Source organism: Lepidochelys kempii, chromosome 1, assembly GCF_965140285.1.
Source record: "Lepidochelys kempii isolate rLepKem1 chromosome 1, rLepKem1.hap1, whole genome shotgun sequence".
Taxonomy (NCBI): domain Eukaryota; kingdom Metazoa; phylum Chordata; order Testudines; family Cheloniidae; genus Lepidochelys; species Lepidochelys kempii.
This window is the reverse complement of record NC_136380.1, coordinates 81,344,615-81,368,831: the sequence shown is the minus strand read 5'-3', so window position 1 is coordinate 81,368,831 and position 24,217 is coordinate 81,344,615. Positions and strand designations below refer to the sequence as shown.

General features: G+C 41.4%; 1 protein-coding gene across 3 annotated transcripts in view; it reads left to right on the top strand.

The window, feature by feature from the left end:
• Window positions 1-24,217, top strand: part of FBXL3 (F-box and leucine rich repeat protein 3) — a 45,545-nt gene extending 21,328 nt beyond the window's left edge. For 2 of the 3 annotated variants that reach the window (XM_073347125.2, XM_073347106.2), the window contains 3 exons: window positions 7,293-7,418; window positions 14,609-14,780; window positions 21,867-24,217. In XM_073347125.2, the coding sequence (XP_073203226.1) occupies window positions 7,293-7,418; window positions 14,609-14,780; window positions 21,867-22,510 (942 nt within the window). In that variant the 3' untranslated portion in view covers window positions 22,511-24,217. The remainder of the gene's footprint in view (window positions 1-7,292; window positions 7,419-14,608; window positions 14,781-21,866) is intronic. The other variant, XM_073347115.2, reaches the window with a different exon arrangement.

Genomic DNA, 24,217 nt, shown 5'->3' with positions numbered 1-24,217 from the left:
TCTGGGCCTGTGGACCTCTGGTGTGATTCCGGTGCAATGAACTGTAATCTGTTGGGGTTCTTGGGCAGTTGGCCTTTACATGCCCCAGCTCGTTACACTTAAAACATCGTCCAGCTGACGGGTCACTGGGGCGAGGAGGGTTGCTGGAGAACGGGGTGGTGGGACGATAAGGGGTCTGGAGGGTTCTTTGGGAGGTAGGTGGGGCTTTGGGCGGCCCCCGGTAATAGGGTGTGGTCTGGGGTGGTCCCTTCTGGTCTCCGCTCCAACTGCAACCAGTTTTCTTCTTCTCTGCCACCTCCACCCATCTGGCTCCAATCTCTCCTGCCTCAATTACAGTTTTGGGTTTCCCATCTAGGATGTATCTTTCTATTTCCTCAGGAACACCCTCTAAGAATTGTTCCATTTGCATTAGGAAGGGCAAATTTACTGGAGATTCAACACTTGCTCCTGATATCCAGGCATCCCAATGTTTTACAATGTGGTAGGCATGTCGGGTAAATGACATGTCTGGTTTCCACCTTAGGGCTCTGAACCTCCGACGAGACTGCTCGGGTGTTATCCCCATTCTGACTCTCGCCTTGGATTTAAACAGTTCATACTTGTTCATGTGTTCTTTAGGCATTTCAGCTGCCACCTCAGCTAAGGGTCCACTGAGCTGCGGCCTCAGCTCTACCATGTATTGGTCAGTAGAGATGTTGTACCCAAGGCAGGCCCTTTCGAAGTTTTCTAAGAAGGCCTCAGTATCATCACCTGCCTTGTAGGTGGGGAACTTTCTGGGATGGGAAGTGGTACCTGGAGAAGGATTGCTAGGGTTTGTTGGTATATTCTGCTGGGCCTTTATCCTCTCCATCTCCTCCACATGCTTCCTCTCTTTTTCCCTCTCCTCCTCCACATGCTTCCTTGCCTCCATTTCCCTCTTGTGGGCAGCCTCTTGGTGTTGTTCTGCCTCCCTTTCTTGTTCCTTCTTCAGCTGCATGAGTTCTATCTGTCTTTCATGTTCCCTTTGTTTTTCCTCAGCCTGAAATTTGGCTAATTCCAGCTGTAGTCGAGCTGAGGATTTGGCCATTCTAACCTCTCTGTTTTTAACTAACTTTACACCCGAGGTTTAGAAATAAACAAACAAAACTTGGCTGTAAAATTTTGCTGTGCTGGAATAGAATACCTATTCTCTGATAGTGATTGTCAGCCTACAGAAAAAGACAATTCCCTTGTCTCTGCTCTGGGCCCAAATTAAAGCAAAAAACCTCCAACTACTTGGAAACCTGCTTACCCAGCCCAAAGAAGAAAAAAATTTCTTTTCAAACCTGTGCTCCTTGTAAAACAAAAAAAAATCAAAATCCTAAAAAAAAAACCCTGCCACTTTTGTCTCCAGGCAAATGGGTAGAGCACACACCCCCTATTTACTTTTAGGAAGAAAAAAAAAAAAAACCTCTGGGTTGGAAGACTGTGAATTTCCCTGCAGGAGTTAAGTACCGTGCCTCCAGGCAAAGAAAACCTGCAATTCACAAGATAATCCCCTTTTGTCTCTGCTTGGCCACAAAGCAGAGAGAAACCAAGCTGCTTTCAGTTTCAAAGCTGCCTTCTGGACTTCCTAAAAATTCCTTTTTAAAATCTGTATTTCTAGTTCAAAAAATCTCAACTGGATCTCAAAATGATTTCAGGTTAATCCCACCACTGCGCCACCATGTCAAGGTTCCTCCCCCACTCTGAACTCTAGGGTACAGATGTGGGGACCTGCATGAAAAACCTCCTAAGCTTATCTTTACCAGCTTAGGTCAAAACTTCCCCAAGGTACAAAATATTACCCCCGTTATCCTTGGAATGGCCGCTACCACCACCAAACTAATACTGGTTACTGGGGAAGAGCTGTTTGGACGCGTCCTTCCCCCCAAAATACTTCCCAAAACCTTGCACCCCACTTCCTGGACAAGGTTTGGTAAAAAGCCTCACCAATTTGCTTAGGCGACTACAGATCCAGACCCTTGGATCTTAAGAACAATGAACAATCCTCCCAACACTTGCACCCCCCCTTTCCTGGGAAATGTTGGATAAAAAGCCTCACCAATTTGCCTAGGTGACCACAGACCCAAACCCTTGGATCTGAGAACAATGAAAAAGCATTCAGTGTTTTACAAGAAGACTTTTAATAAAAAATAGAAGTAAATAGAAATAAAGAAATCCCCCCAGTAAAATCAGGATGGTATATATCTTACAGGGTAATTAGCTTCAAAAACATAGAGAACCCCTCTAGGCAAAACCTTAAGTTACAAAAAAGATACACAGACAGAAATAGTTATTCTATTCAGCACAATTCTTTTCTCAGCCATTTAAAGAAATCATAATCTAACACATACCTAGCTAGATTACTTACTAAAAGTTCTAAGACTCCATTCCTGTTCTGTCCCCGGCCAAGACGACTACAGACAGACCCCCAAACCCTTTGTTTCTCTCCCTCCTCCCAGCTTTTGAAAGTATCTTGTCTCCTCATTGGTCATTTTGGTCAGGTGCCAGCGAGGTTACCTTTAGCTTCTTAACCCTTTACAGGTGAGAGGAGCTTTCCCCTGGCCAGGAGGGATTTCAAAGGGGTTTACCCTTCCCTTTATATTTATGACAGATGTATTAACAGGTGTTGTATGTAAGACACAGGAGGCAATTGTTCCCACTCTGTTTGGCACTATTGAGGATTCAGATGGAGTACTATGTCCAGTTTTCAATATCACAGTGTAAGAAAAGTGAACAAACTGAAGAGTCCAAAACTAAGAAGTCTTCAGATGTTTTCTTAACAAGTTTAGAGACCTGGACATTTTAAGGCAAGAGAAGGCTTAGGGTGCGAACATGGAAACAATCCTCAAATAATAAAAAGTAATTGTATAAAGAGGGTGGTAATCAATTGTTTTCCCTATTCTCCAGGGGTAGAACAAGGAGTAATCAGTTTAGGGTGCAGTAAGGGAGATTTAGGCTGGGTGTTAGGAAATGCTTTCCAACTAAAAGAATAGTAAAGCATTGCAACCGGTGACATGGGGTGAAATCTCTGTCTCTGGAAGTTTTTAAGAACAGTTTAGACAAACATTTGTCTGGAACGATCTAGGTGTACTTGATTCTGCCTCAACTGAGGCGGGTAGACTAAATGAATTGTCCTTTCCAGCTGTATATTTCCATGATTCTCTATTCTCCTTGCTATAATGTAATTACATCAGCAGACATATGTTCTTCTTTGATAATGTTGCTTGGTGAGTGGAGTTGACTTAGCTCAGGCAACATACTGGGATGGATAGGTCAGCGCTTGTTTGGCTTGGTTCCTTCACGGCTGAGAGGTCCCAGGTAGTTGTCTTGGGTAAATGTATGAGGGTTGTCATAAATATAAAGGGAAGGGTAAACACCTTTAAAATCCCTCCTGGCCAGAGGAAAAATGCTTTCACCTGGAAAGGGTTAAAAAGCTAGGATAACCTCTCTGGCATCTGACCAAAATGACCAATGAAGAGACAAGATACTTTCAAAAGCTCGGAGGAGGGAAAAAAACAAAGGGTCTGTGTCTGTCTGTGTGTGATGCTTTTGCCGGGGACAGCACAGGAATGGAGTCTTAGAACTTAGTAAGTAATCTAGCTAGATATGCGTTGGATTATGATTTCTTTAAATGGCTGAGAAATTAAGCTGTGCTGAATAGAATGGATATTCCTGTCTGTGTGTCTTTTTGTAACTTAAGGTTTTGCCTAGAGGGATTCTCTGTTTTGAATTTAACTACCCTGTAAGGTATTTACCATCCTGATTTTACAGAGGTGATTCTTTTTTTCTTTTTACTTCTATTAAAATCCTTCTTTTCAGAAACTGAATGCTTTTTCATTGTTAAGATCCAAGGGTTTGGGTCTGTGGTCACCTATGCAAATTGATGAGGATTTTTACCAAACCTTCCCCAGGAAGTGGGGTGCAAGGGTTGGGAGGATTTTGGGGGGAAAGACGTTTCCAAACAATGCTTTCCTAATAAAAATAAACCCAGATAAACATTTGGTGGTGGCAGTAGAAGTCCAAGGGCAAAGCGTAAAAATAGTTTGTACCTTGGGGAAGTTTTACCCTAAGCTGGTAAAAGTAAGCTTAGGAGGTTTTCATGCAGGTCCCCACATCTGTACCCTAGAGTTCAGAGTGGGGAAAGAACCTTGACAAGGGTCCTCTCATGAGAGGTGCCACAGTTTATCTTGTTACCCCTTTTTTTAAATGGGGGGGGGCTGTTCAGAGGCTGAGGTATGGGTTAGTGTTTATACTCAACATTGTCTCTATCTTGCTTGATCTCAGATGAAGGGGACTGAGTCCGATGGCGTACATAAGAACAAAATGGGACTAATCCAGACAAGATACTGATGTGGATAGGTTGGGGGAGAAAAATGGAAGCTATAGCTAGAGTCTTATCAGCTTGCTTAATTTGAGGATGTGTGCCCATTGTGGGTTTTTTTTTGTTTTTTTTTTCAAGTTCTTAATTTAAGAATTTGGTGAGAACAGCAGCTGCATTTAGATGATCAAGTAGCAGTTTTGGCCAGGAGAGCTTTTTTCCATCTACACTTGACCAGAGGAGCCACTCTTCTTTCACATGCTGTTCTTGATATTATGTCTGTCACTTGGAAGTAAAAAGAAAAGGAGTACTTGTGGCACCTTAGAGACTAACCAATTTATTTGAGCATAAGCTTTTGTGAGCTACAGCTCACTTCATCGTGTATGCATCCGATGAAGTGAGCTGTAGCTCACAAAAGCTTATGCTCAAATAAATTGGTTAGTCTCTAAGGTGCCACAAGTACTCCTTTTCTTTTTGCGAATACAGACTAACACAGCTGTTACTCTGAAACTTGGAAGTAAGATTACTGTAGTGTTCTCTAGGTTGGTCTTACAATATAACAGCATTTTTTTTCAAAGTTTGGGTCGCGATCCAGTACTGGGTCGTGGCACGTAAGGCACTGAGTCACTCTGGTCAGCAATGCTAACCAGGATGTTAAAAGTCCCATTGGCGGTGCTGCCCAGCTAAGGCAGGATAGTGCCTCCCTGTTCAGACACCGTGCTGTGCCACAGAAGCAGCTAGCAGCAGGTCTGGCTTCTAAGCAGGGGGACCATGGGGCTCCACATACTGCCCCCACCCCAAGCACTGGCTCCGCACTCCCATTGGCTAGTGGCGCCTTTGGGCGAGAGCCGCACGGAACCGCTTGCACGCCTCCACCTAGGAGCCAGACCTGCTGCTGGCCACTTCTGGCGCAGCGTGGTCCAAGGTGTCGGGACAGGTGGGAAGCCCGCTTCTGCGCTGCTGACTGGGAGCCGCCAGAGGTAAGTCTGTACCCCAACCCCGCACCTCAATCCACTGCACCCCAACCCCGCACCTCAATCCACTGCACCCCAAACCCCTCATCCTCAGCCCAGAGCCCTGACCTCCTCCCACACCCCAACCCCCGCAACAGCCATGAGCCCCCCAAACCCAGAGCCCCCTCCAGCTCCCCCAACCTCTTTGCCCCAGCTCCGTTGGGTCACAGGCATCGACAGTTTTCTTCAACTGGGTCCCCAGAAAAAAAATTTGAAACCACTGCAATATAAGCCACTTACTGAATAGTGGTGTTGGCAGGAGGATTTGACCCCGCTGTTATCCACACTGCTTGCTAGCTGACTTTCAAGTAGAATTTAGGTGTTTGGATTTCATCCTGCAAGGTCCTAACTGATCCTGATATCTGCCCAATTGAAAGGAAGCCTTTCTCCCAAAGCAGCATTCCCACAGATGAGATCAGGAGAGGTGATCAGACTGACTCTTTCCTTTTGTAATCATGGGAGAGACCTACCAGTGGGATATTCACAATGAAGCGCACCTTCAGATTTGTAATTCTTTTCCCTTTTCTGTGGCTCTGATCCCTGGATCTGAAATAGCCCAGATCTGTTGGACTTTGTGACATGCTGTCAGGCACATCTGTTTTTAGGACTTTCAGTGAGGAGGAGAATATAAAGGAAATGGGATAGGATTTGAGGCTGTATGGATATTGGCTTGTTTATTACTTGATGCAGGTTGGATTTTTGTAAGAGGAATAGACTGGCTGAGGTGCTTTATTGTATTGACTAACTTCATATGTAATTTTTAACTGATGATCAGTGGTTCACAGTCATGCTGGAAGGGCATAATGAGTGGGGTCCCACAGGGATCAGTTCTGAGCCCAGTTCTGTTCAATATCTTCATCAGTGATTTAGATAATGGCATAGAGAATACACTTTTTTATAAAATTTGCAGATGCAACCCCTTCCAGCTTTGTATCAAGTGCTTTGGAGCATAGGATTATAATTCAAAATGATCTGGACAAACTGGAGGAATGATCTGAAGTAAATAGGATGAAATTCAATAAGGATAAATGCAAAGTCCACTTAGGAAGGAACCATCAGTTGCGCGCGCACACAAAATGGGAAGTGACTACCTGGGAAAGGGATCTGGGGGTCATAGTGGACCACAAACTAAATGAGTCAACAGTGTAACACTGTTACATCCCAGAATGATGTTCGCTTTTTTTTGTATTAGCAGGAGTGTTGTAAGAAAGACACGAGAAGTAGTTCTTCCACTCTACTCAGCGCTGATTAGACCTCAACTGGAGTATTGTCCAGTTCTGGGTGCCACATTTCAGGAAAGATGTGGACAAATTGGAAAAAGTCCAGAGAAGAGCAGCAAAAATGATTAAAAGTCTAGAAAACATGATCTCTGAGGGAAGATTGGAAAAGAGAAGACTGAGAGGGGACATAAGTTTTCAAGTACAAGTAACAAAAGGTTGTTACAAGGAGGAGGGCAAAAAATTGTTCCTCTTAACCTCTGAGGATAGGACAAGAAGCAATGGGTTTAACTTGCAGCAAGGGAGGTTTAGGTTGGGCATTAGGGAAAACTTACTAACTATCAGGGTGGTTAAGCACTGGAATAAATTGCCTAGGGAGGTTGTGGAATCTCCATCATTGGAGATTTTTAAGAGCAGGTTAGACAACCACCTGTCCGGGATGGTCTAGATAATACTTAGTCCTGCAATAAGTGCAGGGGACTGGACTAGATGACCTCTCGAGGTCCCTTCCAGTCCTTTGATTCTTTGACTGAACTGTTGATAAGCACTTTTTTTAAGAAATTGAGAACGTTCAGTGTAGAATTAGTAAGACACACATGGGACCCTACGCTGAGATTTTTACACTTTTCAAAGTAGAACTGCAGTTAAAGGAAAGCTGTTCTTTTTGAACTCTTTATTGCAAAGTTCATTGGCTTGATGTGTTGTTTTCCTGGACTAATAAATGGTTTGTTTCCATTTAAGGTGGACAGCAGCAAGGAATCAGCAGAAGCAGCTTGTGATATTTTATCACAACTTGTGAATTGCTCTTTAAAAACACTTGGACTAATTTCAACCGCTCGACCAAGCTTCATGGATTTACCTAAGGTAGCTTGTGCATGTTTAATTTATTTATTGAAAGACTGTAGTGGTAAGTATGATACTGATATAACTTAAAGTATATAGATTTTAAAGCAGTAGGTTCTCTGTGGCTTCATCTGCTCCTGGGAGCTCTTAAAATGCAAGCACTGAGACTAGTACTTAAATTTGACTAGAACTTTATTGATTGTATCTGCATCATGTGGGTGTTTACAGTACTTGTTTAACTTCCCAAATATTTCCCCAACATACGTTGGCTTCAGTGTAAAAATCTGTGCAATATTCTCTAGTAACATAGTCCTAGTCAAGAATCTGGAGGGACTATGCTTAGGATATTGCATACATGTGTGTGTGTGTGTGTGTGTGTGTGTGTGTGTGCGTGTGCACACGAGAGAGAGAGAGAGCATCACAGTCTGTATATAAAATAAATCTAAGACCAGCAAAGAGCATTCTGATCATCTAGTCTGACCATCTGCATGATACAGGACATAAAATTTCACCCAGTAATTCCTGCATCAAGCCAATAACTTTTCTGGTTGAGCTAGAACATAATTTTTAGAAATGTATCTGATTTTCATGTCCTAACTTGAAGCAATGGAGAGTCCATTGCATCCCTAAGTAAGCTGTTCCAATGATTAATAGCCATCACTGTTAAAATTTTGCCTCTTATTTCTAGTGGGACTTGGTCTAGCTTCACTTTCCAGCTATTGGATTTTGTTGTGCCTCTGCTAGATTAAAGAGCTTCCACTACCGGAAATCTCCCCATCCATAAGGATGCTTATAGACCAGGGGAGGGCAAAGTATGGCCTGCAGGCCGGATCCAGCCCGTGGGATTGCCAGCCTCATGGTGCAGCAGGGCTAAGGCAAGCTCCCTGCCTGCTCTGGCCCCACGCCACTCCTGGAAGCAACTAGCACCACATCCCTGCAGTCCCTGGGGGTGGGGAGGGCAGAGGACTCTGTGCGCTGCCCTCGCCACCAGGCACTGCCCCCCGCAGCTCCCATTGACCAGGAACGGGGAACCGCAACCAATGGGAGCTTCGGGGCTGGTACCTACAGGCGAGGGCAACGTGTGGCGGAGCCGGCTGCCCCACCCCGCCCCCAGGAGCCACTGCCGGACATGCTGGCCACTAAGGGAGTCTGCCTTAGCTGCACTGCGCGCCGCTGCCACCCCAGAGCCACTCAAGGTAAGCTGCACTGGGCCAGAATCCACCTCCCTATCCTTCCTCAGTGTCGGGTAGGTCTTCCTCTTCAGTGAACAGCATTACTGTCTGGTTGTGGTGTTGCAGCAGCATACTAAAAGTGATCTGAATCTTGTTTTTCTTCACAGCTGCTCACAGGGTTCTCAATAGCAGCAGTGAAAACTGAGAAGACAAGTCAGTTTTCATTCTCCTGCTTGAGAAACAAAGGTACTGGAGCTGTCTGTCTGCAGATTTAGGAATACAGCACTCTTTGAATTATACTTGGTTCTTCAAGTGATTGCACTTGTCCATTACACTTCAAGTCTGTGTGCATATGGTGCACTGGAGCTGGAGATGTTTTTCACATAGCTGTACCTGTCAGAGCAGCACATGTGCCCTCAACACCATTGTGCTACCAGCTGCAGTATAATGGCGTGTAGCCACCCCAAACTCCCTCAGTTCCTTTTAACTGCCCATGATCATTAATTGGACTGCCTGTGCTTGTGTGCACCAGTTTCTCTTTGAGAATAGCTAATTTATATTTGTTAGTATAGTAGTACTCATAGCTTATTGTATAGTTTTTGTTTCCTGTCTTTGGACTTAGTGTCAGATCTCTTCTTACGAGATAAGGTGCAAACACTTGGTACTGGGGTATGCTTCAGTCCCCAGGTTTTAAGCCCTGTGCTGAAAGCAGGAAGTCCAAAGTTGGTTAGTGATACTCATTCTCTGTGCCTGAAGTGTCTGGGTGAGGGCAATGTTCGTGATCGGTGCCAACTTTGTAGAGATTTCAAGCCCCATGCTAAAAAGGACAGAGGTAAGCCTTTACCACATCCTAATGGAGGCTGTCTTGCATCCTTCCTCTGAGCCCCGCCATTGATACACTCACTACCCCATCTACGAGTGCTCCTGAAGACTATGCCCTCTCTTCTCCTAGAAAAATTTCTGAGAGGGAGACACTGTTCCCATTCTTTGGTGCCCATAAGAAATTAGATGACCGCTGATCTTTAAAAGCTGGAAGGTCTCCTCCTCTTAGGAGCTCTAGGGTCTCAGGTGGCATCCTTGAGCAGGAGGGAGGGTACTGGGGGTACAGTTCCAGCCTTGGCTTGGCACTCCCCAACACCACATACCACTGCCTTCTGTCAGCCATAGTCACTGACTCCAGCAACTACCTTGGTGCCATCAAGATTGGCTCCTATGAATGTTCATGCTTCTTCAGTACAGGGGTGTCAAACCAAGGATGCCTCTCAATACCACAACTCCAGAGACTCTCTGCCTCGCAATACTGGACTCTGATTGTCCAGGTTGTAAATTTATCAGTACTAGTCACCTCACAAGCTTTGGTCCAGCCTGTGTCAATTGGGGCATCCCATTCCACTCTGGCTATTGAGCGTTAGCCCTCAGGACTGATAGCAGTCAAGGCTTTAACAGACCTCCCCTGGCCATGCAGTGCCATCACAAATTAAACAGTGTACTGACTACATCAAATCAGAGATCCTAATTACCAGCACCAAGCAGTATCGCACAGCCTTGGCCATCAGACTACTCCATGTTTTCCTGGGAGTACCTAATTCTGCAACAAGAGGCCTTACATTCCTTTGCCCTCATCAGGAAAATCGAGGTTTCAGTACCCATACGGGTACAGAAGCAGATCTAAAGAGAAGGAACCATGGAACAGTCTTAATTGGGATCCTATGCCACATAAGTTGCCTTTCTATAACCCATGAGTGATGCCACCCACATCATGTTCTATGCCAGTTTCCTCAGCTGACAGCTTATCTCAGTGGCAACACTGGAGGTCACCAGACAAGATGAACCATGGTCCTGGTACCAGTCTCAATACCAGTTGAAATTCAGAGGTCCCTCACCAGGATTTTGTCCCATCAGCTTCGCATTCATATCCAAGAGGTCCAGATTCAGTCTTCCATGAACATGTCCTCCCTGCCTCCATATGAGGTGACAGTGTTGGAGGCATCCTCTTGTCCAAGATGATTATAAATCTTAAGACTTGTTAGAGTAGCTAGCTCTCTTGATATTCAAATCAAAATGATTCAGGGGAGTTTGCCTAGATCAGTGGACATCTTGAATACGGCAGGGCCATCTGAAGAGGCTCTTCTAATAAATGAGGAAATTCCACCTCTAATTGGGGCCAACTCTGCAGCTAGAGTTATGGCATTTGTGTTTCCTCCAGAGATGCAGCACAGAATTCAGGCCCTATGTTGTTTTCAGGGAAAATGGCCCCGGCTGTGCATCTATCTTAACCTGTTGGGAATCCCACTTCTTAGATGCTCAGACCCATATTACAACTGATCGCTGGATTCTAAGCACCGTGGAACTAGGATACACCCTGCAGTTTTTCTTTCCCTCCTTCCTACTTACCTTCCCCATCTCTCTTCAGGGTCCATTTTTATGAGGCTACTCTTATACAAGAGGTACAATCTCTTAAACACCTGGGAGTCACAGAAGAGGTTCCTCCTCCTTAAAGGGGGAAGGGTTTTTATTCCAATTATCTTCTGGTTCGAAGTCAAAAGGCAGACTCAGACCTATTCTGGACCTGCAAAACCTAAACAAATACTTTAAAGAACAGAAAATATTTGTATGGTCATTCTGGCTCCATCATTCCTTCCCTAGATCCTGGCAATTCATACACTGCCCTCAACTGGAAGGCTGTTTACTTCCACATGGCTATCCATCAGAACCACAGGTAGTTTAAGACTTGTGGCCATGGACCCTTATCAATTTGAAGTCCTCCATTTGACCTGTCTGAACCCCAAGAAGTCTTCATAAAGTGCATGGTGGTAGTACATTTTTCTCAGAAAAGCAGAAGTGTTCCTGTATCTGGATGATTGGCGGATCCAGGGTCACTCCAAAAATGAATGGAGATCAGTTTGGTCAGGGTTCTCTCTTTCATTCCTTGGGCCTGTTAATCAACAAGGACAAGTCAGTTCTTGATCCTGTTCAGAAAATAGAATTCCTAGGAGTTGTGCTCACTGTACAGTGTCAAAGGCACCTGTCTCAGCTCAGATTCCAAAAAATTCTGAATCTCTGCATGGACCTCAAGGCCTATCCTTGCACAAAGGTAAGAAATTGATGAAGACTTTTAGGACACCTAGCATCGTGCATGTCCATGACTTAGCATGCCAGACTTTACCTCAGGAAGCTGCAGTGGTGTCTGAAGTTTGTTTATACTCTCTCATCATCCACTGCACATCCTGACTCATGTACCTGCAAGGATTTTATATTCTCCCCAGACTGGAGGATGGATCCTGCCAATGTATATACAGGAGTCCCCTTCTCCCCATCTCTACCCTCAGTGACTTTATTTACGGTTGCTTCATCTTGGTTGGGAAGCACATATGGAGGACCTCCACAGATTCAGGACTTGTGAGCAGACCAAAATCTTTCTCTACACATAAGTGTCTGGGAATTGTGGGTAATTCACTTGGTGTTAGGCTTTCCTCTAGCACATCAAAAGAAGTGCAGTTTAAGTCCTCACAGACAATACAGTTGCAATATTCTGTTTGAACAGACAGCGTGGTGCCAGGTCAGATTGCCTTTGCCAAGAAGCTGTGGATCTGTGGGACTTTTTGTATTGGCAATGCATTAATATTCAAAGCCTCCTACCTCCCAGGTGTGCAGATCTGCCAGACAGTTCTCAGCTGATCTTTCTTTCAGCAAAAATCCCAAATGGTCTCAGACCGGATATCGTCACATTCATCTTTCATACTGTTGGGATGAGGTTACCAGAGTTAGATCTCTTCACCACTTGACTGACCAGAAAGTGCCACCTGTTTGTGTCCCACTCTGAAACAAGTGTTAGCTCCATGACAGATGCTTTCCTTTTGTCTTGGAGGAGCAAGCTACTGTATGCCTACCCCCTGATTCCAAAGGTGCTATAGAAGCTCAGACAGGATCATGTCCACATGAGCTTCATAGTGCCAGGCTGCCTTTGTCAACATTAGTCCTCAGACGTATTGAACGCTTCTGTCAAGAAAATGATAATACCTCAGGAATCTGAATTAATATCTCAAAGTCAAAGTTGGATGTTGCATCCCAATCTATCCATTCCATACCTGAGAGCATGGATGCTCAGTGGTTAATATCTCAGGAAGCAGAGTTTTGTCTGGGTTCAAAACATCCTTTAAATACCAGAAAACAGTCCACTAGATACTTAACTGATGAAGTGGAAGCATTTTTCAGTGTGGTCTCAGCATTTATTTAACTTTTGCATTCTTCCATCCAGGGTATTCTGGTCTGTTTACCTAAAAGGAGATGGCCTCTCTGTTCGTTGAAAGTTCACCTGGCAGCCATGCATTCTGTCCTCTGGAGGAGGATGGTCTGTTTTGTTTTTTGTTTTTTTTCTAACTCTGATTCTTTTTTTTTTTTTTTTTTTTAAAGGTTTGGAAAGGCTAATTCTCATGTCGCAGAGCTCTCACTTCTCTGGGATTTAATTTGGTGCTGGCAACTCTAATGGAAGCCATTGTTGTTGGTAGCTGTTTCCTCAGCTGGGAGGATAAAGGAGTTGAACGTGTTGGTTGCTGCCACCACCCTCAAATGCAGCATTTTTTCTAAGGACAAGGACTGTTTACACCCTCACTGTAAATTCCTGACTAAACTTAACTGACTTGCCCCTTAATTAAGCTATCTATTTGCTTTCCTTTTTTCCAAAGCTACATTCCCATAAGGAGGAAGAGACACTGCATACTTTGGATGTTAAAGTGTTAGCTTTCTGTTTAGACAAAACCTACCTCTTTAGGAGATCTCCTTAGCTGTTTCCTTTGCTGACAGGATGAAGGGCCTTCCTTTAGGATTTCATCTTCTATTTGCATATGCTATGACATTGCCAAAGTCCCTATGCTGAGCAGTTTTAGCACACTCTACAAGAGCTCAAGAGGCTTCAGCTGCATTTGAGTCATATCAATAGGGTAAATCTGTAAAGCTGCAACCTGGTGACGTATACATGCTCTCACAAAACATTATGCTGTCATCATTAAAGGGATGATGCCAAATTCAGACGTGTAGTTTCACAGTCATTGTTCAGGTAGACTCTGAAACCCTTTTCTGGGCTGAATTGTTTGACTCAGTGGAAAATCCCTTTAAGAATCAAAAACAGTTACTAACGTACTTCAAGATGTGTTGCACACGTCCATTCCATGACCCACCCTCCTTTCCCCCTCTTATCTTATCAATCTCTTATCCAATAAGAAGGAACTGACAAGGACCAAATCCACCCCTTTAGACCATTGGCTGGCAGCATAAGTGTGTCAAGGGTGCATGTGCTGCCTCAGTGGGTACTGCTATGGGAAGAACATATCTGGCTCCGGTACACTGGGTGCACACACACCTGAAGTGGAATGGATTTGTGAAACACATTTCAAAGAACAGTTACAAAACAGGTTTACTCTTTTTTTACACATTTGGAAGACTGCCTTCACAATTATACGGGTGACCTGTGGTGCACAGGAGGTCAGACTATATGACCTAGTGTTCCCTTCTGGTCTTAAACTCTGGTATCTTCTTCTTTTAATAATTCTGATTAAATTTCAGACTTGCATTTTTGCTAAACTTAGTCTTTGTATGTAGATAAAGTGTTTAGAACAGATTTTATATATTGGAGTTTTCCTTCATGTCTGAGTCTGGAGGATGTTGCCTTGGAAGTGCACTTTGCAAGTAATCTTCAGAGCTTACTTTTAGGTTTGTGCACTTGTATAGGATATTTTGAATTTTACAGCACTTCATTTTTTTGGCCCAGTTCTTTTTAATGTTGAATATTATCAATGACCATTCATAGACAAGGATTTATAACAAAAAAACTAAATACTTGATTTAAAAAAAAAGCACACTTGATCAAATGTTTTACTGTCTAGTTGAAATAAAATGGATGCAGTAATGTTAAATATTGCGATAGATGCTACAGCTTCCTTTAGGCTATCTATATGTGAAGATGTAAGGAAACATTAGTTTTGAAAATATATTTGGAATGTTTCACATCCCTGTTTCACTGTTACTGTTTTTTCCCTTCTGCAGTCACATTTTATCTCTGCACTGACAGTGGTGTTTGTAAACTCCAAATCCCTCTCTTCACTTAAAATAGATGATACGCCAGTAGATGATCCATCCCTCAAAGTACTAGTGGCTAACAACAGTGATACGCTTAAGCTGTTAAAAATGAGCAGTTGTCCTTATGTTTCTCCTGCAGGTGAGCTACTCTGTGTGTGTGTGTGTGTGTGTGTTTAAAAAAATTTTTTTTCTTTTCTTTTTCTTTTATTTTCTTGCACAGTGTGAACTATCCAGAAATCTTCTGAAAAATTGGTGGGTCTTTTAGCTAGTATTTACAGCCTCTGACATTTTAATACTTGTTCCACTGTCTTTGTTTCATAAGAATATCAAAACTGTATGCCTATGAAACATAGTATTTGACCATCATGGACAAATAATTTTGAGCGGGGGGGGGCAGGACGAATGAAAATTGATTTTAATTTTTTTTTAAAAAATAAGCAGTATCTGTTTGCTGCTAAAGTTTTAAAGAGTGTGTTGAAGTGCTAAACCATCTTTTGACAGCAGTATCCTCTTCCACAAGTGCAGAACAAATATTTGTTTACTCCAGTTTGTTCAGTTCAGTGACTAGTTCATTCAAAGTTAATAACCCTATTAGGAGCTGAAAAAACAAGAAAACTTCTTTTTCTTTTCCTTTTCCAGTCTAAGAATAAAAATAAGGTGTGAGATTGACTAATTCTAAAATCTTAAAGGACATGGTAACCAGAAACAATCAGTTCAGTTCATTCACTACAGATGATGCATCCTTTGTTTAATAAATGTTTATCAAAAATATTTTGCATTTAACTTTTTTCTTTGTGTATCAATCACATAAAAAGTAGTTTCATTTAACCAATACAAATTTAAAATGCTGTTTTAGTGCATTTTTTAAATAAAATTCCAATTTCCATCCAAATAGAGCATGGTACAAATAAAAAGTTAATCCTCTAGTAAGTGGATCATTCACCATTTTCTAACATAAGGAAAAAATTAAGAATCTATATATGCTATATAATTGCTGAAATAAATGTGCATAGCTATAGTGATCCTCCTGATTACAATAAATTTGGTACTTTTTGATTAAGTTTTATATAGTTGCAAATCAGCATGTTTTAATGGCTACCAACTAATGAGAATAAACTTTTATTTAGGAAAATAACAAGTATAAATACACAAAATTAAAACCAGTGATTTAAATCAAGGTTTTCTACTTGTTGATTTAAATCAGCTCCACTCTGGAGGGTGATTGATTGTGGGGGGGACATGGAGGAATCTTTTAGAAGTCTCAATCCAATTTGATGACTTAAAATAGGTTGACAACTCTCTTGTGCTTCACTGGAAGTAGAATACATTCTCAGGTATTTCAGAATGTGAGTTTCTCCAGAGCAGTTCATTATGACTATGACTTGAATTATGGAGTGCCATGGATAATGGAGTGTCTCATTTCCTTGTTCTGAAAGAGCAATTTTATCCTTTACAGTAACTCTTCACTTAAAGTTGTCCTGGTTAACGTTGTTTTGTTGTTACATTGCTGATCAACTGGAGAACATGCTCGTTTAAAGTTGCGTAATGCTCCCTTATAATGTTGTTTGGCAGCCGCCTGCTTTGTCCGCTGCTTGCAGAAAGAGCAGCCCGTTGGAGCTAGCTGGTTGGGGCTTGGAACTAGGGTGGACCGGCAGCCTCCCTATCCATGGGCACCGACTCTGTGGGTGCTCCAAGGCTGGAGCATCCATGGGGGAAAAATTAGTGGGTGCTCTGCACCCACTGGCAGACAAGCTCCTCTCACCCCCACTTCACCTCCCAGCACTTCCCACCACCAAACAGCTGTTTGGCGGTGATTAGGACTTTCCAGGAGGGACCGGGGAGGATCAGGGATGTGGTGTGCTCAGGGGAGGAGGTGGAGAAGGGGCGGGGACTTGGGGGAAGGGGTGGAATGGGGGTGGGGCAAGGGCAGAGCCGGGGATGGGGTTGAGCACCCACTGGGAACAGTGGAATTTGGTGCCTGTGGCCCTAAGTTCCCTGTGTGGCAGCTGCCCAGCAGCTTAATTTTTGATTGATGACAAAATGATTAATTTTGTCAATTGCCGGGCAGCTCACCTGTCCCTCCCCCCACAGCTGTGTGCTGCTCCTGCCCTCTGCCTTGGAGCTGCTCCCTGGAGCCTCCTGCTTGCTGTGCAGAGGCGATGGGAACAGGGATGCTAATGTCAGGGTGTCCTGCTCCTGTACCCCATCTCCTGAACCTTATCTCCACAGGGGGGATGACACTACAGGGCTAAGGACTGAGGAAGCTTGCTGGCAGCAGTTGCTGTCTCAACTTGCTAATCTACTTTAAAAGGCAATGTACCTTTTGAGTGGAGTCAGCTTACTCAAAGGGGCAAGGCACATCTCTCTCACAGGGTGTATGTCTCTGTCTCTCTCTGCCATGCTGTCTCCCCTCCCTCCATTCATGCTGCCTTGTAGAGTGTGAGGCTACATTAACAACAATGGGATAACCCTTGAGGGCTCGGCTGAGTGCTAGTTCATCATTTAGCAGTAAGGCATTCCCTGGGAAATATCCCACCCTCTGACTTCACCACCTCAACCAAGCTTCACAATCGCTGTTGCTGAGTACAGTATTAAATTGATTGTTTTAAAACTTATTGTATAGTCTTTTGTCTGGTGAAAAACATTTCCCTGGAACCTATTTACATTGATTCTTATGGGGAAATTGGATTCACTTAACATTGGTTTGCTTAAAGTAGCATTTTTCAGGAACATAACTACAATGTTAAACGAGGAGTTACTGTACTTGAATTGAAAACAAGAAAATAGACACCCAACATCAAAGGGGTGAAGGACCTGGGCTGTACAACACATCTTCTGTCACTGACAGTTCTACTTCTCTAACACAGAAGGGTCTGCTGCAAAGGTGAAGCTAGTTTGTGTAGTAGACAGAGCATTCTCAAGCTGCTTCAAGACTGTAGAACTTTCTCCTGCAGGAACTAAGAACTACCTTAAATTTCACTACTTTCTGTTCCAAAAACAATGCATGATTTGAGCTTGCTTTCACAAATAACAGCACATCTGTTTAAAAATGACAGATACATTTTCCCAGAGGAAAAGAAAATAGCAGGAACCAAACATGACATGCTATTCATTTTCTTTAATTTATCTTTGGAAGGTAGTTGGACACCAGGGTGATACATATAATGTAAAAGCCTGAATGAAACAGTAATTTTAATAATTACATATAAAATTTAGCAGCACAATGCTTACTAAAGATGTAAGGAAAACAGGATAGTCCACCCAGAATGACCAGAAGTCTCAATCTAATAAATTTACTTGGTGGTATTTGGATGTGTAGCTTTGCACAAATAAGGGTATATAATGTTTTAACATGGAGAAATCTGTGGAGTGCTAGTATCTTTAAAAATTTTTAATCACAATTACTTTCAAGAAGACCTTGACTTGTACACTATATCATAGCACTAAAATAACTGTTTTTCTTCTCTTTCCTCCCCCTCCCCCCGGTTTACTGCTTAAGCACAGTAAAGTTTGTAATAGTTGGTATTTGACAATACTTTGCTTTCATGAACATAGAAAATCATCTTCTGTTTGTTTATATTCTAATGGCCTGGTTTAAATGTAAAGATTTTTAGGTGGAAAATGGCATTTTTAAGAAATAGAGCAAAACTACTGTTGCCCTTTTGTGAGGTGGTAGAATGGAGCAGAATGAAATAGTGACAAAACAATGGACTGTGCTAAGCAACTGGGAAAAGCACTCAGCTGAGGTCTGGTGTGCCTGGCTAGAGAGAACAGAGAGTGGAACAGACTGGAAATAAGCTAGCATGTAAACAGTTGGCTTCATGTTATGTTTGAGCTCCAAAGCAAGGAAACTACAATAGAAGCAAGAATATCTGGAAGAAAATAAGGAAATTTTGAGTACTCTGGCTTACCACTTTTTTGTGTGATTGGTTGGGGTGTTTGGGTTTTTTTTTGTTTTTTTGCATGGAAGTGATCCACTTACCAGATTGCTATAAACTGTTGAAAAACTTGAATTCATAGAATAATAGGATTGAAAGGGACCTCAGGAGGTCATCTAGTCCAACCCCCTGCTCAAAGCAGGACCAATCCCCAACTAAATCATCCCAGCCAGGGCTTTGTCAAGCCTGACCTTAAAAACCTCTAAGGAAGGAGAATCCACCACCTCCCTAGGTAACCCCTTCCAGTGCTTCACCACCTCCTAGTGAAAAAGCTTTTCCTAATATCCAACCTAAACCTCCCCCACTGCAATTTGAGACCATTACTCCTTGTTCTGTCATCTGCTACCACTGAGAACAGTCTAGATCCATCCTCTTTGGACCCTCTTTCAGGTAGTTGAAAGCAGCTATCATATCCCCCCTCATTCTTCTCTTCCACAGACTAAACAATCCCAGTTCCCTCAGCTTCTCCTCATAAGTCATGTGCTCCAGTCCCCTAATCATTTTTGTTGCCCTCTGCTGGACTCTTTCCAATTTCTCCACATCCTTTTTATAGTGTGGGGCCCAAAACTGGACACTGTACTCCAGATGAGGCCTCACCAGTGCTGAATAGAGGGGAATGATCACATCCCTCGATCTGCTGGCAATGATCCTACTTGTACAGCCCCAAATGCCGTTAGCCTTTTCGGCAACAAGAGCGTTGTTCACAATTCACAGTGCCTAAATCCTTTTGAGCATTCAATCCTAAGTGACTTGCCTAGAGTCATAGGATGTTTGTGGAGGAATAGGAATCCTACATTGCAGGCTAGTGCTCTAGCCACTGGACATTCCTTTCTCTCTGATTTATTATGGAGGCACCAGTCACAGCTCTTTGGTTGAGTTCTGCAGTTTATATTGTTTGAATTACAGTGAGGCACCTGACCATCATAGTTACCAGTCATCTAGAGGTTTTTATTATGATCTTCATATTTTCCTTTCAAAAATAATACTTCAGAAAGGATTACATTTCACTGAGTGCTGTTTTAGGAAACAGTTTCCTTTTTAACAAAAATATGAACATTTGTAATGTTACCATGAACAATTCTTACTCCCAAGTCTTGCAGTATCTCTGTATGTATCACTTTAGTTTTTCCATAGGGTTACTGGGGAAGAGGGCATCTCTGACCCCTCTATTTCAGTGTGTAAATTACTGAATCCCAGATTATGATGTAATTTAAGATTTTGGGTTTGTTACTTTGTACTCCAATCTTTATGAAGTTGAAGAATTTCACTCAAGTTTAATCTTAAAATTAATTTTGAGAATAAAGACAATGTTCATATTTGCATTATTTTTTACAAGAAATTAAATAGAAAAACACTTTAGTTATACAACAAAGAATTCAATGGTAAGACATTGAAATGAATTTAACTGGTATACACTAAATGCAGCATTAAAGTGACAGATTAGAGAATATTATTGATATAATGAAAACTGGTTTACATTTAATATTTCTGATCCTGAGGTAGAAAACACTTAAGTGTTTGTAGTTTTGTTGAAGAAATCATTACATTTTTAAGATCAATGTTTTGAGTAAGTAGAGTTTGACAGATATATATATATTCAGTTATTTCAAAGTTGTAGCTTAATTTTTCAGCTAAAATTTTCAGTTCCGAATCAAATGTTTGTTTGTTTTCTGTAGATAAACAAAATTGGACCATACCCAGCCTAAATTTTAGGCTGAATTCTGCAGCATGCAAAACCCAGAAGGCTGTATATAGTAGGAGTTTACTACAGTTGGAAAGGGTTGGGGTTTTTTTAGTTTAAATTTACCATAGAATGAGACTGCAAATACAAAATATAGGGAACATCTCATATATCATGGGGTGGTGGTAAAGATGTTGTGTGTTTTTTTGTTTGTTTGTTTTTTTTTATTGGCACTGTCTGCATGCTACTTAACCACTAGGCAACGTGGCTGCGTTACAGGAAGAAGTGAGCACTCTGCAGGGCCAAAAAAAACCCACTAAAAAACTCCACAGTAAAACAGCCACTCTGGAAGTTGCTGGCTCCAGTTTTCAGTTCCCTCCTTTCTACACTGCTACACTTATTCAGGCTTGGAAGGGCTGTAGTAATGTCCTTAGTGGACAGAGTGTGAAACAGGTTGTTAGGTGATTTTTTTTTTTTTCCCTTCCCATGTAAGACATCTAACTCTTCACTAGGAACTTGATACTCTCACCCCAAATCTTGCAGAAAGCAGACTTCGTGTCTCCTAATTGTTTTTCTAAAGCTGGTTGTGAGCTCCATATTTCCATTGTTTTTGTTTAGGAAACTGTCCCAAAACACACAGTGATTGCTGGAGGTGAAAGGAAAGCCCTGGCTGGGATGATTTAACTGGGGTTCAGTCCTGCTTTGAGCAGGGGGTTGGACTAGATGATCTCCTGAGGTCCTTTCCAACCCTGATATTCTACGATTCTATGATTCTTCAGCTAACAAGCTCCTGTTACCTGGCTGACAACTGTAAACTAATAGGGAGAATTGTTTTTCTACTGTCATGTTGATGTCTTTAAAATTCTTTCCTGGTTAACATCTGTCTACCTGGAAAGATTCTTTCTTTTCCCCCCACCTCCACTGAGGGCCTTAGGGGTGAGTACATTGACCTCAGTGCTTCCTCCTCCAACATACAGCAATTTGGCAGGACAAAGTCAAACTCCATGTAGAAATGTGTTACTACTTGAAATGTCAGGCCAGGGAGAAGTGCAGTAGTCACTTCAGAGCACATGTTATGCAGCTGTGGACGACCTTTATTCTTGATAATCCATCTGTTCTCACTGTACCTTTTTCTTATACTTGAAATTTTTACACTTCATAGAACAAACGTCAGTGCATAATATGAATGCTTTGGACACCGAAATTGCATGCTACAACAAAACATACGACTTGGTGTAGGAAAGAATGATTTGCAAGTGTAAAAGAAAACAAATGTTCAGTCATTAGTGCATATATGCCTAACTGTGTATGTACAGAGAATACATTATAGTACAGTCATGAAAAGGTCTTAAGGCAGGAGTTTGAGATTAATGAATTATTCACAAGGATGCTTATCAGCATCCTATCAAAGATAATTTTATTTCAGTGTCTGTAACTCATAATATAGATATTCTAGGTTACTCTGGATTTTGCACTTCAGAACTCCTGCTTCTGTTTGACATGCAAAAGCTAATTTTTGTTTGAGGTTAAATTCAAGAAAACTCGCTTTGATTTATAAGACATTTTCCATGAAAACAAATGTTAACACTTCAATGTTCTTTTCAAGGTATCCTTTGTGTGGCTGACCACTGTCATGGTTTACGTGAGTTGGCATTGAACTACCATCTCTTGAGTGATGAGCTTCTGCTTGCTTTGTCTTCTGAGAAACACGTCAGATTAGAACATTTGCGCATTGATGTAGTCAGTGAGAATCCTGGACAGACTCACTTCCACACAATTCAGAAGAGCAGCTGGGATGCTTTCATCAAGCATTCTCCCAAAGTAAACTTAGTCATATACTTTTTCTTATATGAAGAGGAGTTTGACCCATTCTTTCGTTATGAAACCCCTGTCACCCACCTTTACTTTGGGAGGTCAGTAAGCAAAGATGTACTTGGTCGTGTTGGAATGACATGTCCTCGATTAGTTGAACTGGTTGTGTGTGCCAATGGATTACGGCCACTAGATGAAGAGCTTATTCGTATTGCAGAACACTGTAAGAATCTGTCAGCTATTGGCCTAGGGGAATGCGAAGTCTCGTGCAGTGCCTTTGTGGAGTTCGTGAAGATGTGTGGTGGCCGCCTCTCTCAGCTGTCTATAATGGAGGAAGTCTTGATTCCTGATCAGAAGTACAGCTTGGAGCAGATTCATTGGGAAGTGTCAAAGCATCTTGGTAGAGTCTGGTTCCCAGACATGATGCCCACATGGTAAAGTCCTTAAAGACTTCACAGCATGTGAAATAGCACCTTAAATTTGAGAATACCATATTGCAACTTATCACAAGCTTATTTAATATTATTTTTATTGTAATGTCACTACTTCGATTAGTAAATGGATGTCCTATTTAGCACTAATTTCTGAAATCCACATTTTCTATGCTTAAATCTGGATATTCCAGAAACCTTTCATCCTAATAAAATTAGTCTGTTTTAGGTTTTCTCACTTTGCCATTGACAGTGACTCTAAATTTATGTAAATAATAAAATTTGAAAAGATAGACATATTTAAAAGTTGTGGTAGCAAAATATTAGCTATGAATTACAATATTTTATCCCTGTTACTTTGATATAAATATTAATAGTGAACATGACTGATTTGTATTGACTTACAAAGGGAGATGAGATTGAATGCTTTTACTGCAGACTATAGCAGTTACCTAGTGTTTAAATGATATGAACTGCCTGAAATACAGAATTTTAAGATTACATGGAGCATTTAGTAGGCTATGAAACTCATACATTACATAGTAGTAAATTAAGAGGTAAGGCAACAGAAATATTGTTTAGACACTTTAAAAATATTAAATTTGCTACTCATTTAATTTCTGATTAGTAATTTGCACAGGATATATTTTATAGATTTAATAATGAGGGTTACCAAAAGCTTTTTTTCCTCTATGCATTTTTTAATGTAAACTTGACATTTTAGGGTCTTCAGGGTCATTTCTAAACTTGTTTTAAAATATTAATTATAGCTCAGAAAGCGGAAGCATTCTGGAAGAAATTGTAGATACACTATATTTTTGACTGGTTGAAATTGACAGGCTTTTCTCAAAAGTTAATCAAATGCTGCAAGACTGGTTTTATCTGGAATACTGCATGTATTTCTAGGTAAGTGGAAGTTAAAAATATGCAGAGAAATGTTGAATGTAATAATGGCTGTTTAAGTAAAGATAACAGAGCAGAGTGAACACTGAATTTTAAAAGGAGTCTAACGAGCCATTTGACCAAAAAAACCATCTTGGAAGACCCATTAACTGCTTACAAATTTAAGAGAAAAATGGCTTTGTAACTAAACTGCCTAAACCATATATAAACATTTCTGAATAGCAATTTATATAAAGTGATGTTTGATAGCTATCCATTTTTTGTATTCCTTTATTTCAGCTAGTTTCAGATCATTTCATATTTAAAACTCAGAGAATCAAACCTGTGTGAAATAGAGCAATATGCAGAAATTAGATGTACAATTTCACAAAAGTATGGTTTATAAATTGTTTTGATCAAAGAAAATGTTAGCCTACAGTGAACTTTGCTGGTGGCATGCTTTCCATTTTTGGGTTCTACAGTTCTTGTAATAAATTAAGTAGATTTTGTTTACTTCTAATGTTCATTGTGCTCCAAATGTATAGTTTGAGGATAAACTGTAAAATTTATAATATGGGCATATTTAACTTTATAATGTTTTTGAGCAAGCATTACTCAGTGGACTGACATCTTAACAGTAAAGCTATATGTTTTTGTAGAGGTTTGTCATTAAGAATCATACTATTGAGTAGGCGATTTTTTTTGTATTAGAATTTGTTAAAAGCAATTTTAGTGCTATATTTTATCTGTACAAAGGTGTCAATATACTTAGTCTTTGTAAAAGAAAAATGTTAAGTTTGGTGTTTTAATACATGATATTTCTTTGCCTTTA